The sequence below is a fragment of the Trichoderma aggressivum genome (assembly GCF_033847375.1).
Source record: "Trichoderma aggressivum f. europaeum strain CBS 100526 chromosome Unknown scaffold_009, whole genome shotgun sequence".
Lineage (NCBI taxonomy): Eukaryota > Fungi > Ascomycota > Sordariomycetes > Hypocreales > Hypocreaceae > Trichoderma > Trichoderma aggressivum.
The window spans coordinates 452,339-469,797 of NW_026946375.1; the positions used below are offsets into that span (position 1 = coordinate 452,339).

The 17,459-nt window shown below is 50.4% G+C and overlaps 5 protein-coding genes across 5 annotated transcripts; 3 read left to right on the plus strand and 2 right to left on the minus strand.

The window, feature by feature from the left end:
• Nucleotides 1-15: 15 nt before the first annotated feature.
• On the minus strand, nt 16-1,312 carry Triagg1_3259 (uncharacterized protein; the record flags this gene model as incomplete). Its single annotated transcript, XM_062897532.1, has 2 exons — nt 16-1,194; nt 1,271-1,312. The coding sequence occupies 2 exons, from the start codon at nt 1,310-1,312 to the stop codon at nt 16-18; spliced, it is 1,221 nt and encodes a 406-aa protein (XP_062757783.1).
• Nucleotides 1,313-3,027: 1,715 nt separating this feature from the next.
• On the plus strand, nt 3,028-7,501 carry Triagg1_3260 (uncharacterized protein; the record flags this gene model as incomplete). Its single annotated transcript, XM_062897533.1, has 6 exons — nt 3,028-3,195; nt 3,258-3,423; nt 3,489-3,935; nt 4,653-5,795; nt 5,888-6,988; nt 7,053-7,501. The coding sequence occupies 6 exons, from the start codon at nt 3,028-3,030 to the stop codon at nt 7,499-7,501; spliced, it is 3,474 nt and encodes a 1,157-aa protein (XP_062757784.1).
• Nucleotides 7,502-8,558: 1,057 nt separating this feature from the next.
• Nucleotides 8,559-10,278, plus strand: Triagg1_3261 (uncharacterized protein; the record flags this gene model as incomplete). The annotated part of the gene is made up of 3 exons (XM_062897534.1): nt 8,559-8,694; nt 8,767-9,869; nt 9,934-10,278. The coding sequence occupies 3 exons, from the start codon at nt 8,559-8,561 to the stop codon at nt 10,276-10,278; spliced, it is 1,584 nt and encodes a 527-aa protein (XP_062757785.1).
• A 911-nt stretch (nt 10,279-11,189) lies between these two features.
• Nucleotides 11,190-12,065, minus strand: Triagg1_3262 (uncharacterized protein; the record flags this gene model as incomplete). The annotated part of the gene is made up of 2 exons (XM_062897535.1): nt 11,190-11,668; nt 11,723-12,065. The coding sequence occupies 2 exons, from the start codon at nt 12,063-12,065 to the stop codon at nt 11,190-11,192; spliced, it is 822 nt and encodes a 273-aa protein (XP_062757786.1).
• Nucleotides 12,066-13,125: 1,060 nt separating this feature from the next.
• On the plus strand, nt 13,126-15,474 carry Triagg1_3263 (uncharacterized protein; the record flags this gene model as incomplete). The annotated part of the gene is made up of 1 exon (XM_062897536.1): nt 13,126-15,474. The coding sequence occupies one exon, from the start codon at nt 13,126-13,128 to the stop codon at nt 15,472-15,474; it is 2,349 nt and encodes a 782-aa protein (XP_062757787.1).
• Nucleotides 15,475-17,459: the final 1,985 nt, after the last annotated feature.

The window sequence follows — 17,459 nt, forward strand, 5'->3', positions numbered from 1 at the left end:
GCTCATAGGTCGAGTTTACTGACCCAAGAGCGTTGTTTCGATCTGCGCAACCTGCTCGTCGCTGAGCTGTTCGGCGTCTGCCTTGGCCGCCTTGGCGGCGTCGAATCTCCACAGGCCGCCCGTCTTGTCCTTGTCGCCGTCGAGGGGCACGCCGGCGGCCTTGCCCAGCAGCGCGAGGGTCTCGTCCTCGGCGACGGCGTTGAAGTACCTCCGCTCCCAGGGCTGGCCGTCGGCGGTCTCCTTGGAGCGCTGGGTTCGCTGGGCCTGCTCGATCTTGGTCTTCTCGACGGAGACGGCGTCCATGTCGCCCTTTTGGATGGCCTCGGCGACCTTGCTCCAGGCGCGGCGGGACTCGAGCGGGTGCTGCTTGTCGAGGTCTGCGAGGGCGAGCTTGGTCTGCTCGGTGCCGGCGGCGTCGTAGGTGGCCACGAGCGTGGACTTGGAGTTCTTCTTGGCGGGGCCTTGGTAGATTTCGAATTCCTTGGTCCACTGGCCCGTCACGTTGTAGAGGACGTCCTTTTCGTCGCCGGTGGGGTAGACGGAGGCGATGACTGTGTTCTTCTTACCGGACAGCCAGCCCTTTCCGCTGTAGTCGATCTTGGCGGTGTAGCCGCTGGAGCTGACGATTGTGCTCGAGCCGTCGAGCTCGACAAAGGGGGCGCCGAAGATGAGGCCCTCGATGTGGAGGGAGGGCAGGGTGATGAGGTAGCGCTCCAGCTCCCTGTTCTCGCCGATGGGGACGGTGAGCACGGCGTGGCCAATCTGCTTGACGATGATTGTGCTCTTGAAGGTGGCCTTTTGCGCGTTGTAGCCCTCGAGCTGTATGCCCGTCTTGTCGTTGCGCACGCAGTAGGCCGTCGCGGGCGGGTGGTGGCTGACCTGCTCGGAGATGAGCGTCGTCTTGCCCGCCTCGTCGTTCCAGCTGCCGAGGAAGAGCTCGCCGAGGAAAGGGTTGAGGGGCTTCTTCTCGTTGCCAAACTGCTCGCTGCGGCTGGCGTACTGGTGCTTGAGGGTGGAGAGGAACCACTTGAGGACCAGCATGGCGCGCTTGGCGGCATCGGCCTCTGCCGCGGCGGCAGTGAGGATGGGCGGGTGGGTGGCCCAGTAGGAGGAGAACTCGGTGAGGGACTGGGACGAGAGGATGAAGGGAGGGGCGGTCAGGGAAGAGAGATCGCCATTGAAGGAGGCGATGGACTGCCGGGGTTCGATGGTTAGAAAAGAGAGACATCGATCTTGTGTTTTGCGCAATTGAGGGGAGTTGGTGATTTACCTTGAGGAAGGCCGACCAGCTGCCACTGTTTGCTTCCGCCATTTTGATATAATGCTGTTTTCTCGTCGAGGTTCGTGAGGATGAAGGAGAGGAAAAATCGAGACAGGAATTGCCGTTGGCTGTGCGGCGTGGGGTTTTCGGCTTGTTGGACAGACAGGAGGCTTGAAGATGGAAAGCTAGTTGAGCACTAGGCGCAGTTGATGATGCGACTAAAAAGGATAAAAGTGCTTCGGAGCTGGAGCAAGAGGGAAGAAATACAGTGAATAGATGAGATGAAAGGAAAAAAAAAGAGGCAGCCGGAAGGGAGAAGAGGGAATGCGGACTTTGTCTCAAGAGGTTTGGTTTTGAGATGAGCTCGTTGGGGTTGGAATTATTAAAGGAGGCAAGCCCACAACCCGGGTGTGCTGCAGGCCCTGTTTTGGGACTAGCAAGTGATTGGGGTACGTTGTATGTATTTTTGGTTGACAGGACACTCGAGAATCATCAATGCTGTTCATGCAGCTGCTTGGATCTACCTGGGCTATGGAATTACAATCACAATTACAGGCGGTTGTACATTAAAAGCAGGGATTGTGGGCGTTTGAAGATCACATTGATCAAATGCGTATCTGCTGCATTGGGAGGGCGTATCATTTACACAATGCAAGGCACCTGTCCAGCACGACATCATTGGCCACGGCGGCGAGCAAAAAGCTGCAAATGCCCTGCAAAAAAAGCGCTGCTCCAGCACGTCACTGACTTTGGCCACGCGACAAGCCGCCATCGTCATCAGGGGAGATCGATGTACCGGACTGGGTGCGTGCCGTGTGGGGTTGCGCACTGCAGCAAGGCAAAGGGCAGCGCTGGAGCAGCCCGCGATTGGGCGATTGTCAGTGCTAACTGTAAGTTGGAGGACCCTAGCAGGGCTGGGGTGGAATACGAGTACGAGAGACAGGCGTTCGGAGTTGGTCAGCTCCAGCTGCTGGTTTACTCCGGGAGTGCTCCGGACTTGTTGCATGGGTCAATGATAAATGGATTCAACGTACTCGTAATGTTCTTTTGCGCCTATGAATGACACGAGATGATCATGCTGGACGACGCAACCTCCTGACAGGACAGAGGTAAGATGCTTATTGCTGTGCCAAGGACCGACCCGTTGGTTGGCAGTTTGAGGCTGCCTCTTTGTCAAATCAGAAGAGCAAAGCTGCACGCATGTACTTGGTGGTACCTCTCAGCTGTTTGTTGCTGTCGAAATAAGAGACTTGGCGGGAATGATTTCACAGCTGCCAGACCCCTGTTACCAAGATTCCAAGGTTCCATCTCAAAGCTGCGCCAGCGATTTGCAGACTCGGTCGCAGTTTCGGTCATCTTCTGACACTCGCATTAAATCAACGTGATTTCATAACAAGGCAGTGCTTTCTTGACAACGATGCTATTTCAAATTTCACCCCGGCTTGACAACTCATGTGCAGCAGTGCTGGCTGGCTGCAATCTCAACATGAACTTCAACGTAACCTCAGCCTGCTAGGTTGACTTAGTAGGTACTAAGTACTACCCAAGTACCCGTGAGCTTTCATGGTGCTCGCGTGAGCTTGTCTCAGCTGTTGCAGGGACGCAACCAGTACAGGCTTCACGGAAAATGTGATTCGGCCTGGGTTACAGCAATCCTACTTTGACAATCACATGGATAAATTCCATGACATCCAACATAGAAATTTCCATAATCGACAATACTCTATTCATCTCAAATGATATCGAAACAATCCCATCCTTAATCCATGTACCACAAAGTACCCCAGCAGCCCTCCCTGGCGGGTCTACGTTGGTCCGAAAATCGCCCCTGTTGTTCCGGCACGGCGCCGTCTCTCGACTTTGGACTCCGTCATGCCATCCGCCTTGGAGATACTCGCGTCGCCATCAACTCTCCGAGCCTCGCCATACTCGCCGTGACATTTGCGACGACGCACAGCCCAGCGAGCCGCGTCACCGCCTGAAACGCTTTGCCTAGGCCGTTGTCTTCATTTCCCACATAGTGGCGGAAATCCTGTGGAAAGGCGCCACTCCAACAGCGCAAGCTGTGGGTGGCTCCAGTAAGCCCGGGTCCATCATGTCGCAGCCTCCCGGGCAGCCTCGTCTTTCACCCCAGTTTTGCTTCTCCTTTGGCACGCTTCGTGGTACGTGGTCTACTAGTATTGGGGTGGCAATGTGGCTCGGCACCATGCTTATTGTTGTTGTTCAGATTTCCTGCGGCTGTCTCGATCATCAATAGACGACTCCATCACGCAGAATCTCAATGCTCTGGTAACACCGGCTCGGACGGGCTTCGACCCCAGCTCAACTTCGAAGCGTGCCCCGCGATCCTTTGCCGAGCCGATCGACCCTGAAGCATGTCAGTCGTTTAAGGAGAAGGTCTTGTTTCCTTCGTGGAAGGCTAGAGCCGAAGTTCTCAGCTACTGTGGCATCGTTGCCACCAGCCCGGACCCCGATGACCCCGAGGCTACCGTTTTAGAGCTGGAGAAGCAGAGAGACCGCGAGCGGATCGTTGACGAAAGGCTGGATCCGTATTCAGGACGATTCTTCCCCCGAGAAGCTCGCACCCAGTCCCTTGCCCTCCTGATGCGACAGGAACGAGCCGTAGAGAACATTGTCCGCAGCAGGACTTGGGATGTCATACAGGGAAGATGCGGTACTTCGAGCCAGAGCTGGCAAGATGCCATGAGCAATTGGGAGGCTGTACAGAAGCTCAGCAAAGGCGATGGCAACCCGGCTTCATCATGACACGGGATGTGACGAGAACCAGCACCACCTTGGTACCTGTATGGACTAATGATGCAGCAAGTGCTTGTACGATTTTGAATGTGAAAACGAACATGTGGATTGGAATATAGACGCCAAGCTTGTGTATAAAACAAAAAAGTGTACTCTCAATGTGCACTCTGTACTAACAATATGAAACCCCCCTACCATTTATCTTTGTCTCCTAAAACAACTTGATAACTTTTTTGTGCATCTCTCATCTCGTACGGCGTGTAATACCGTTGTTGTTATGACAATCAAGTCTTTGCAAGCGCCTCTTTGTTGAATTGAATCAACTCTGGCCACCTGCAGCCGAATCATTTCCCTCCCGAATCCAGCCCGCAGCTACCCCGCCAAAAGCTGTCTCTTTGTCTCGGGTTTTGGAGCCTCGAGATGGTGGGGCATTTGGCATTTGGCCTCGTTCGAGTGGAGGAAGCCAACTCCGAAGTCCCGCCGGCAGCATCCAGTCCAGTCTTGCTGCGCCGATTTCTGGCCTCCAATCAAGCACTGCAGGCATCCGTACAACCTCTTGACGAGAACGCGCACCGAAGCTCGATTCGAGACGGCTGTTGACGAGGGGCGACATTCGGCTTCTTCACTAGTGCAGAGGACGGGAATTCTCGGCGCATTGTCAACCTGGGAGCGGCCATTTGTCCTTTTGACTCACGAGCCACGCGACAAGAGCAACAGACAGCAAACCACCTTTCCTTTGGGCTCGCCTCGACCTTGACAGGCAACAATCCGTCGCTACCTGATTGGCTGCATTTCGAACCGAAATCAGAACCTGTCATCCATCGACCACGCATCGAGTCATTCCGTCGAGCTACTGCCGGCAATTTCGTCACGATGCCCCAACCACTGGCGCCGAAAGAAGCGGCGCAGTTCCGAACCATCATCCGCAGCTTCGAGGACAAGCAGTACAAGCGAGGCTTGAAGACGGCCGAGCTGATCCTCAAGAAGCACCCCAAACATGGAGACACGATGGCTATGAAGGCGTTGATCCTCAACAGCCAGGGAAAGTCAGACGAGGCCTTCCCTCTGGCAAAGGAGGCCCTGACGGTCGACATGAAGTCCCACATTTGCTGGCATGTCTACGGTCTCCTGTATCGATCGGTCAAGAACTTTGAGGAGGCTATCAAGGCATACAAATTTGCTCTCAAGCTCGATCCCAGCTCTGCCCAGATCCAGCGAGACCTTGCCATCCTCCAGGTGCACGTTCGGGACTACCAGGGATACATCCAGAGCCGGACAGCTATGCTCCAGGCGAGGCCGCAGCTGCGCTCTAGCTGGACGGCATTGGCTATTGCCCACCATCTGGCTGGAAGCCTTACGGAGGCGGAAAAGGTGCTCACCACGTATGAAGAGACGCTGAAATCGCCCCCTTCTCGATTCGACATTGAGCATTCCGAGGCGGTCATGTACAAGAACTCCATCATTGCCGAGCAGGGCGACTACCAACGAGCTCTGGACCACCTGGACACTGGTGCCAAGCACAACCTGGATCGACTGGCGGTGCTGGAATGCCGTGCTGACTACCTCCTCAAGCTGGGGCGCAAGGAGGATGCTGTCAAGGCTTACCGACTCCTCCTCGACCGCAACTCGGAGCACACCCTTTACTATGAGAAGCTGGAGGAGGCCATGGAGCTGTCTCTTGACGATGCGGTCGCACGAAAGGCTATTTACGACGAGTACGCTGCCAAGTTCCCTCGTTGCGACATTGCACGACGAGTTCCACTCGACTTCCTCAGCGGTAAGCAATTGAGCCCCGTTCAAAAACGATGATTGATGGATTGTCTTGAGAGAAAGAAGGTTGATTTTTTTTTCTAACAATTCTTCTTGCAGGTGATGAGTTTCGACAGGTCGCAGAATCATATCTGACTCTTGTGCTGAACAAGGGAATCCCCTCCCTCTTTGCCAACCTGAAGCACCTTTACTCTGATTCGTTCAAGAAGGATACTCTGAGAGAGCTCGTTGAGAAGTACCTCACATCCCAAGACGTCGACTCTGAGAGCAAAGACAAGGGAGAGGCCGCTGCACTTTACTACCTGGCTCAGCACTACAACTACCACATGAGTCGCGATTTGGCAAAGGCCCGCGAGTATGTTGATCGTGCCATTGAAAAGGATCCCAAGAGCGTCGATTTCCACATGACCAAGGCCAGGATATTGAAACACGAGGGCAACATCAAGGAGGCGGCGGAGATGATGAACCAGGCCCGAAGACTCGATCTGAAGGACCGATACATTAACAGCAAGTGTGCCAAGTATCAGCTTCGAAACAACGAGAACGAGAAAGCTCTCAAGACCGTTGGCTTATTCACGCGAGCAGAGACCGTCGGTGGTCCCCTTGCAGACCTTTTGGAGATGCAGTGCATCTGGTTCTTGACGGAAGATGGGGAGGCCTATGCTAGACAAGGAAACACTGGCCTTGCTTTGAAGCGGTTCCACGCTTTGAACAACATCTTTGAGGTTTGGCAGGATGACCAGTTTGACTTCCACAGCTTTTCGCTCAGAAAAGGCCATATCCGAGCTTACGTCGACATGGTTCGTTGGGAGGACCACTTCCGGGACCACCCAGTCTACACGAGAGTGGCTCTTGATGCTATTAACCTCTACCTCAAACTGGCAGAGAAGCCCTCGGCCAACGGAACCAACGGGACGGATGAGGAGGATGTCCTTGAGAAGAAGAAGGCGGCCAAGAAGGCCAGAAAGGAGCAGCAGCGTCTCGAGAGAGAGGAGGCGGAGAGACAGGCCAAGCAAGATCCCAACAAGGGCGGCAAAGCAGAAGACGCCAAGAAGAAGGACGAAGACCCTCTTGGCTTGACCTTGGCGGCGACGACAGATCCCCTCGGCGAGGCAATGAAGTTCCTGGGACCAATGTTGCAAGTGAGCCCGAAGAGCATCGAGGCCCAGATTGTTGGGTTCGAGGTGTACATGCGCAGAAGTAAGCAATGCTCGTCTTTGAAGTAAGAATATTTGACACGAGGGATACTAACAAGCCGTTGTAGGGAAATATGTCCTTGCGCTGCAGTGCCTCAACCGGGCTCTGGGCATTGATGCCGAGAACCCGAGGGTGCACGAGCAAGTCATTGCCTTCCGAAAGCTGCTCGACAATGCCCCGTCAGACCTCCCTCCCAAGGTTCTCGAAACCCTCAAGGCCGAATTCAAGCCTGTGGACGAGACTGCGGATCTGAGCAAATACAACGAAGCCTTCCAGGCAAAGCACCAGGCTAGCCCCCTCCATGTGCTCTCCGCCATCAAGGCCAGGCTGTTGCTGGGTGTGGACGTGGCAAAGTGCGAGAAGGAGATTTCTAGCCTCATTGAACACGCGAGTGCGACATTCACGGATGCCGTAGCTGCGCTGGAGACTCTCAAGAGCTGGAGAAGCAAAGAAACAGACGCCTTCAGAACGGCAGCACTGGCCAAGTGGCCCAACGTTTCAAGACTATCCGAGTAGATTATCAAATGCGGTATACTTGGTTGACCAAAAAAAAGAGAGGATAAACCAGGGGCTGGTGACTATGGAAAATGTGGTATTTACAGGTTGGTAATCTGATAGAGGCCCCTTGTCTGGAGGAGGAGAGTGAAAACTGGCTTGGAAGCGGACTTTGAGATATTGGGGTCTGGGTTACGCTTCATATTTACGCATCATGCAAATCTATTCGGTGGAGAGGCTTGTTAACGGGCTTTCTGCGGAATGGAAATGGGTTTTCTCTGGGGAGTTTGATTTTGGAGGGGAGGACGGGATGCATTATATAAAAGTTGGTAGGCATTTGTGGAGTTGAAGATTTTGAAAGATGAAGGGGAGGGAAGAAGAAGATTCGAGAGATTCGACGATTTGTGTGTGCGTTTGATGCGAGCGTTTTTGCTGCAGAATGACGGACATGTATCAGATGCTTGGGTGCTTACTCTAGTGCTAATATGTATTGGATCATTCTTGAGCTGAAAAAATAGTCAATATTACTGCATACCTACTTGTACATACTCGCTACTACTACAATAAAGGCAACAACTGAGACTCTTTCAAGCTGTGTTGTTGTCTTCACTTTCAAATCTGGATCAATCAACTTGGAATGCGTATGCTGATTCATCCATCTGGTGCGATTCTCCGGATAGCGGCTGACTGGAGCCTGTGGAGCGCTGGAGCTCTTTCTTTAGCGCATCCTCCAGGCGCTAGTCAAAGTGCCGCGGCCGTTTGCAAGTCGCTGCATCGCCAAGTTTTGGATCTTACGCGTGAGAAGGGGCTTGAAGCTTCTCCCTTTTCTGCTCGCCCGGCTTGTTCCAGCTAGTTGTCATTCCTTGGCCCAATATCTCACGCTCGCTGATATTCATCTTTTTACTCGTACTCGCCATCCCCTCTTCTTTATCTACGGTTTCTCTTTTTTGTTTCTGCTACCCTCTCGTTGCTGTGCGGCTTCACTCCCTTGCTTGGCGAGCTTCAATTTCCCCAACCACGGACTCTCGGGTACCTCGGCCGCCGAGATTCGTAACGTAACAACCCCCCGAAATCCTCAATGCAGGATCCCGTACGACTTGCGAGTATTGAGAACGGCGCAAAGAAGATGGTGGCCTCTGAAGCAATTGGGATGCGCCTGGGCCTGGGGGGCAACAAGACGTTGACGATTGGCGAGAAGGACCTCGTTCTTTTTGGTATGGGAAGCAAAAGCAAGACATGCCGTTGGTTCTGGTTGGGATTTCGAGCTGACAGTGTGTTTTCAATAGATCCCGATGGAAAGAAACGCAACAAGTCATCCAATGGCAAAGCTTCTTCCGGCAAGCAGCTCCTCGACGACCTCTCCTGCTTCAATTGCTTACCACTCGGAGGTGCAGATGGCAAGGGGAAACACACGATTCCGCTGTACAATGTTCTGTGGGCTGAATTGCGTGACGATTCCCTCGTGGTGGATTACGCGGCACCGCGGAAGTCGTCGCTGAAGCTGCAAAAGTGGACGTTTGCGCTTCCTGCTCCAGAGGTTGAGGCTGGCGGCCCGTCGCCTGAGACGTTTGTGTCGGCGCTCATTGCGGCCGCGTATGGCGAAGCAAAGCCGCGGAAGCGTGCGTATGTGCTTATCAATCCCAATTCGGGCCCTGGAGGAGCGGTGGGCAAGTGGAAGAAGCATGTCAAGCCAATCTTCGATGCTGCCCGGATGGAGTTGGACGTGGTCAACTTGAGCAGGGGCGGAGAGGCAACGGAGCTTTCGGAGAAGGCGGATATTGACAAGTACGATACCATCATGGCATTGTCGGGGGATGGAACGCCGTTTGAAATCTTCAATGGGCTCGGGAAAAGACCTGATGCTGCGAAGGCGTTAGCTAAGATTGCCGTGAGCCACATTCCTTGCGGATCGGGCAATGCGTTTTCGCTGAACTGCAATGGAACCAACGATGCTGGGCTGTCGGCTTTGGCAGTCGTAAAGGGCGTGGTGATGCCATTGGATCTCGTGTCCATCACGCAGGGTGACCGACGCATCCTCTCGTTCCTGTCTCAGGCTCTGGGGCTCATTGCCGAAAGCGACCTGGGCACGGAGAATATGCGCTGGATGGGCAACACGCGCTTCGAGGTTGGCTTGGCGACGCGCGTTTTCAAGAAGAGGTCGTATCCGTTTGACCTGTCTGTCAAGCTGGAGATTGAGGGCAAGGAGATGATCAAGCAGCACTACAAGAAATATGCTTCTGATTTTGCTCTTTTGAACGTGGATGCTGAGGTTGCAGCGGCCGGGGAAGAAGGCTTGCCAAAGTTGAAGTATGGGACAGTCCAAGACGAGATTCCGGGAGACTGGCAGACGGCGTCTCATGACAACATCGGCACCTTTTATGTCGGAAACGTAAGTCTGCGGGAAGAATTGTATCCTATAGAAGCAAAGTTAAGTGCTAACGCGATGGTGACAGATGGCTTACATGTCGCCCGACGCCAACTTCTTCACTGCCGCCGTGCCCACGGACGGCCTCATGGATCTGGTCATGATCCCCGCGGATATCTCGCCCGTGGCCGTCACCAAGGCTCTTCTCGCTGTCGAATCGGGCAAATTCTTCGATAACCCTCATGTTACTTACAAGAAGATTTCGGCGTACCGCATCACCCCGCGGAACCAAGAGAGCGGATACATCAGCATCGACGGCGAGCGCATTCCTTTCGAACCGTTTCAAGCGGAGATTCATCGAGGTCTCGGGCGCGTCATCTCGAAGAAGGGAGTGTATGAGGCAGAGGGCCCGGCTGGATGGGAGAAGGCGTAGGAAGCATTCTGCCGGACGGTGTGATGTGGCGTGTCTGTTTGGGAAAACTCAACGAAAATAAGGTGCAGCAGGGCCTGAATGGCCGAGGGTTCGTTGAGAAGAGCGGATTAATGCATGTGTTTTAAGAATATAAGAGCGGATGAGGCTTTAATGAGGATGGGATGGTCTCAGATGGATATTCCCCCTTCCTTGCTTTTTTTTTTTTAGCCTTCGCTATATATTGCGAGGATGGATACATGTAGTATATACCCAGTCAGAGGGGCGCTTCTGCCCCTAGGTTACACGTAATGGTACAAATGTTGAGATTGATTTGATAAAGTTTAAGGCTGGCTCATTATAAGATTAGGGGAGATATCTTGATTAGGGCTATGGCAATGAGAACGTTTCAGTCATGGAGTATCAGAAAAGTATCTCTGGTGGAATATTGGAGATTGCTTCTTCTTATCGAAGAGATGGGTCTCGTTGAACTTTCTCCTCTATTCCGATATGGCTTGTAAAGTTTATCAGATGGAGTTTGTTTGTGGCTTGGAAGGTTTCCTACCAGTGTATCAGGGCGAGATTAAGTTTTATCCATCGAGGTCCTCTCGTTGGATGATGTTTCATCACCTATACCTATATCTGATGTTTATCGACCGGCTTCTTTCCAAGTAAATTATTTGCTCTACTCGTATCATTGAAAGTACCGACGATGTTTTCAGGAAGCAGTCAATCAAAGCGATGAGAGTTTTCATGGAGATGGTGATACCAAGTTAACACTCTCTTTTGGGATAATTAAACTATAGTAAGAGATATAAAAAAAAAACTTGTCAAGGGCGAGGGACAACAAATAGCCCCCTTACTCTTCCCCTTATCAGGTATCCCATTTCCAACAAGGTCCAGACCAGAGCAGCCCCCAGAAAGACCGAAGTCCACTAGAATGGTTCGCCCTTGACAGGGTGCTCTTTGTCGAGCTTCCACCAAGTGTGCGCCGCCTTCACCTTTTCAAGCGTGAAATCGGGCTCGCCCCTTTCCTCGTTGTCGTCTCTCTTCTCGTTTTCGCCAGCCTCGGCGTCTTCCTGTTCCTTCTTCTTCCGCTTTTCCTCTTCCTTCTTCCGCTTTTCCTCTTCCTTCCGAAGCCTTTCAAACTCTTTTTCTTCCTCCTTCTTCTTCTTCTCTTCCTCCTTCTTCTTCCGCTTCTCTTCCTTTTCCTTTTCCTTTTGTTTCTTCTTCTCCTCCTTTTCCTTCTTCTTCTCGTCCTCTCTCTGCTTCTTGTCGCGTTCCTTTTGTTCCTTCTCGGCCTTCTTTCTGGCCTCTTCTTGCTCCTTTTCCTTCTTCTTCTCTGCCTTTCGTCGCTCCTCCTCCTTTTTATCTTCGGCTTTGCACAAGGCCTGCACTTGAGGCACCACCTTTTCTAGATAAAAAGTCAATGTCGGTTCCTGGTGCCAGAAAAAGTAGTAATACGTACTCTGGGTCTTTTTGGCACCGCAGGTACTGAGGATGCATTTCTTGGCGGATTTGGCAATCTTGGCGCGATTCTTGCACAGGCAAGGGAGATCGTCGAGCTCGCAATCGGACGCCGACTTGATGGCGACCTCAATGCAGGGGACAGCGCAGGTGGGCAGGCTGTCAATGCCAGGAGTGGTGGTGTTGCCGGCGAGGGGTTCAAGGGAGACGTCCTTGGTAGACAAGGGAACATCCTTGATGGATGGGGTTACATCCTCGACAGATGAGTTGTCGTTGGCGAGGCGGAAGGGAGAAGCGGATGCCATCAAGGCAAGCGCGGGAAGGAGGGCGATGAAGGTCTTCATCTTGTATTGAGGCCTCGTGATTGGGGTCAAGGGGATATAGTAGAATTGTGAGGACTCAAGTGTCAGATGTGAGTGCGTGTGATGTGTAGAAAGGAAAGAGGAGGACGAGGACGAGGAAGGCCAACGGCCCTTCTTATAGATAGTCAGGAGAAGAACAACTTCTAGATCGGTACTCGACGAAAGTCTATCAAGGATCGTCGAAACTGAGAGTGCGCAAAACATATACATTGCAGCCCTATCCAGAGCTTAGCTTGAGATGTGGTATGCCACTGAATAAAGTCTCGAGGCTTTAAGAATACATTCTTTGCCAATTGTTTGGTGAAGATTTTTGCCTTTATCCGTAGATATTCAAGTATAGACAGGTATGTGTACCTATTATGAACCATGTGACGATGTTCAAAAAGTATTTTGTTAGCCACAGCGAGCGAATGGCTCATGGCATCGAAAAGGGCCGAAACTCTCCTTGAAAATTTTATTATATTCGAAGAACTATGGACGCATACGCACTAGATATGGTACAGTAGCCAAATGTTAAAAGCAGAATCTCCGAGATGTGGATTGCTCATGGTTTGGGATGACTTCAAGAAATTTCACGTTGAAGAATCAGAGAAATCTCTTGGGTCAGGGTGAATATTGGCTTTTCCCGTATGAATACGTGTAAGTTTATGAACTACCCTCTTTATCTACATAGCCAGGGGAGCATGCCACTTTGATTATCAGAGCTTCATTCATCGTCATATCTATGGGACATTGATATAAAGATAGGCATTTCAGAGCAAAGCCTATTAGCCTCAAAATGCGGCCTCACTTGGATCGTGATCTTAGTTGCATAATTGAGTAAGGCTAGGCTTTTTTCAAGCTGGAGAGTAGGGTGGCGTCGTGCATGTATCTAACTGCAAAAAAGCGCAGCCTTGACTTGAGAGTAAATCTGCCTTGGCCCGCAAGAGTCATCCTTTGAGACTTACCCCTCTCAATTATTATGTATATACCGTACAAATAATATGCTAGGCAACAAATGAATAGGCTTTGATGCCGCTCTCGAGCACCAAAGAATCCGAATATGTCCTTTGAGAATCCCGAAAATAATCTGGGCGGCAAAGAAAATGAAGTCGCCGCGATACTTTCGGTCAGTGGACAGGCTGAATCTAGTACCCCTTTGTATCAGCCACTCAACGATCGCTACATCCGTCTACTGAAACTATTGCCTGGAAGTGATCTCGATCCTATGAGGGTCCAGCTGCGATCCGCCTCTCTGGAAGATCCAGGTCCCTATACGGCACTATCTTACGTATGGGGAGATGCCAAAGTCGGCAGACGAACCATATACTCAGGCGACACAGAGTTGAGTGTGACGGCCAATCTCTTCCACGCTCTTCATCGCTTTCGCGACGTCTCAGAAACGCAAACATGGTGGATTGATGCAATTTGTATTGATCAGAGTTGCATCACTGAACGAAACCAGCAAGTGAGGTTGATGATGGAGATATACACAAAAGCTGAGGAGACTGTCATGTGGCTTGGCGAAGATGATCATCCGAACCTTGAAAGGCTGTTCAAGGTGGCCAAGGCGCGACATGAATATGCCAGATCCAAGCAGATTTTTGAACGACCAGGAGGGAAAACGCCAGTATTTTTATACAGCAATGACTTGGAGTCAATGAAGATTGTGGCCAATGTACGAGATCGATATGCTAGTCAATGGGTATCTGAAGATGCTCGCCGTCACTTCGTATCTCCCGATCCGGATCCTAGGCTGGTCACTGTGGCATATCGAGATTTGGAGACAGAAGAAACAAACGGCGGCCCAGAATATGTGATTCTTGCTCTCGACCTTGATAAGCCTCGTGTTCAAAAAGCCGAGGAGAAGGATTTTCCCGACTTTTGCGCTTTTCTCTTAGAAGCTATAAAGCCCGCGGAATTTGAGCTGACAGATGTCCAATCTGTTGAACTCCTGAGAGTTTTAGACCACGTCGCATCCAAGCCATATTGGCGACGGGCTTGGATTGTGCAAGAGGCTATTGTCTCCGAAAAGGCCACCTTGGTCTGTGGAAAACATGAGATTGGCTTTGACGTATTTTGTTTGCTTTATGGATACGAACGCTCGAGTGGGTTGGATGTGAAGAATGTCGTTTTGGATGACGTGCGTGTATTTGATGTACGATCATCATTGAGAACACTCATGCAAGTCATGGATCAACCGCCAGACCAGAAACCCATCAACTTCATGTCATTGCTGGAAACAATATCGCAAATCGGGTCCTATCGAACAAGAGGACAGTCTAAACAAATGTGCGACCTTACTTTTGGGCGTCTAATGGGTGACTTTGGCAACCAATTGGCCACAGACCCGCGAGATCTTATCTTCAGTCTGGTTGGACTGTTACGACACTTTTCAGAGCTTCCACTTCAACACCAATGGGCTAAGACGTCCATTGATTATTCTCTGGATGTTCAAACTGTGTTTAAAGATGCGGCCAAACATATTGTTGACAGCTACCCTAAACATCGAATTGACAACCAGCCGAGAAGGGACTATATCCTTTCGTTTGTCAAATTTGACCCATCTAGAGATGACACCTCTCCCCCAAGCTGGGTTCCTGACTGGACCTCTAATAGAGGCGTTTCAAACGTTCTATTTGCTGAGGACGATCCGCAGATTGATATGCTAATTGAGTATGATGCAAAAGTTCAAGGGGACTACCTGATCCTTTCTGGCCACATAGTCGACACAGTGACAATGTCTACTGATATTGGACAAGATGAAGACTTTTACAACGAGATTGATCTCTACAATACAGTGGTGGAGCAAAACCTTGGAACGAGATATGGTTCCCAAGAAGAGCGTTTTGGAGCGTTTTGGCGAGCCATTGTGGCAGACAACCCCATTGGGATGAGGATCATCAATGGTGGCGACTTTGTATCCTTGAAACTTGATGCTTTGCGATCTTGGATGACTCTCTGCGCGGAGAATTACCAAAAACTTCAGCAGATCTGGTCGCATCGACTCAAGTTTAGGCGGATGCTGGGACCTCTGATTGCTGAGATGAAAGAAAAAAACAGGCGAGGTGAAAAGTCACTTCCTCAGAGCTTATTGGATCACATACCTATGGAAACTATTGAGGAACTGTTGAAGCAAGAGGATGATCCCGCATGGAGTTCTACTGAGGCAGGGGCGCCTAAACAGTTTGTTATCACAGAGAACGGGTTCTTTGGGACTGGGCTTCCTGGCGTTGAGGTGGGCGATGTAGTGGCTATTCTTGCTGGGTCGGGATATCCGTGGTATTTAAGAAAGCAAGGCGAAGAGTACATAGTTATTGGGAAAGGCTGGATACATGGGCTTATGTATAGAGATGATGAGTACCATAGGCGAGATTGGAGAGATGAGGTCGAGACTATTCGACTGAGGTGATTGGTGGTAGCAGGATTTATGGATGATGTGGATTTAGTTTTTCTCTCATTACTCTGTATAATGCCCAGGGTCAAGGTTTATTTCTATTTTCTCTAAGACATCGAATTGCGCCGCCTAAAGATGAGCAATGAGGAACCTGAATATCAATGAAACGTTACTCTTCCAGGTCAATCTCGTCTTACCCTTAGAGTCACCACGAGAAACATATTTGGCAATGGAAAAGCGAACAAAATCGCCAAAGAGGGATTGAAACTCCCGGCCTACGCTCAAGACTGGGCTGCCATCACGCATATCAACAGGTGGGCTAATGCAGAGAGAGCCAAACTTCGGGGATTACATGTAGGCTGGTACGGTAAGATTCCTCTATTCTCCCTCCTTATTCTTTTTTCCCTTCTTTCCTCTCCGTTGCAAACATTGGTGCCATGATGCCCCGGAATAATCCCCGGCGTAACCCCCGGCATAACTCTCGGAGCCTCTACCCCCGGAAGAATCCTGTAAAGGCTCCTGGCGGGAGATCCAGGACACGGGGATATTTTAGAGTATCGCCATAGGTTCGGGCCTTTTGCAAAATGCAGGATGGTTAAGCTTTTCCTTTCCTGCCTGACGTAATACCGCTGACAGAGACCGCCCTGCTTAGTACTTACATTTCCTTAGATTATTAGTTATAAACCCTTTCAAAAGCTAATCCATGTAGCCTCATCCCTACTAACCTACATTGAGAATAAAAACCTCATTTCCTCCTGTATACCAAAATGTAGTAAACGCGGACGGTACTTTTGTTGCCCCTTCCGCTCTACTGCCTAGATGTGATTCTATATATCTAGCTGGCTTAGTGGATATAAATACCACTTGAATAAACAAATAAAAAAGTTTGTAGTAATAGTACATGACTCGCTTGCCCGAGTGGCTCACTCGCCTGTGGATTATATTGGTCTGAGTTACCTTATACCCAAGTTATAAAGAGGAACGAGGAACTACTATACTAAGTTACCTACAAAGTAGTAATAAAAAGCAACCAGCCTACTAAGTGGACGTTAAAAAATGGAGAAACAAACAAGCATCTGGTTTAGGTTGGCTGGCGGTCAGGGTGGCAGTGAGTAATCTTACACGCAGCCGGTAATGCTGATAAAAGGACTTTAGGGGTTTAAGATGAGTGTATTGTGAATATCGCGTTAACAACGGGTTTTCTAAACTATCTAAAACGAGGGTAGTGAAGTGAAATTATCAGTAGTCTCTTCAACTCGTTTGTGAGAGCCAAAGATTAGTTGGCTGGGGTAAAGCATCGCAGTCTCCAGGGAAAAAAGATTTAACAAAGTTTTGGCAGTTGTGGTCCGAGTATATGTTGATTTGCGAAGCCGTGGTAACTGTTCCCATTGCGATGAGGCCATGGAAAGGACGTACAGGATCGTCTAAGACTCATTTTGGCGGTTGGGTAGTCCAGGATGAACTTTGAACCTTGGGCTTGATAGTTGTATTAAGGTCTGTTGATGTGCGAAGGAGATAATTCTTTTTTGTTGAAACGGTTATTTTTCAGTTAGCAGCAATGGTGTTGTTTAACGGAGTGTCTATAATTACAATTATGCGATGCTCTTACTCATATTGGAAAGACCTCATCCTTGCGTATAGACCTTTGCCATGATGGTCGACTTCAAGGCCATTCAAGGGACAACATGTTCGGCTAAGACCGGCACTCATAACAATCTTGGGACTTTCTGCGTCTTAGTAAAAAGTGCCAAGATTAGCGCTTACAACTGCTGTCTAACCATGAACCGAGCTAACTTGCGATATACTAAGGCGACATGGCGAAGGCAAATTGGTTAGCCGGCGGCAGTTGTGATGCCAGTTTGGCCTATCCGTACAAGCACCCTGTTAGCACTATGAGTAAGATATAGTGGCGATCATAAAGGAAGAGTTCAAACATGAAGAGAATTGGAAATTATCGTATACATCACTTATCTGTACATCCACCCATGTTCATTCCCTTG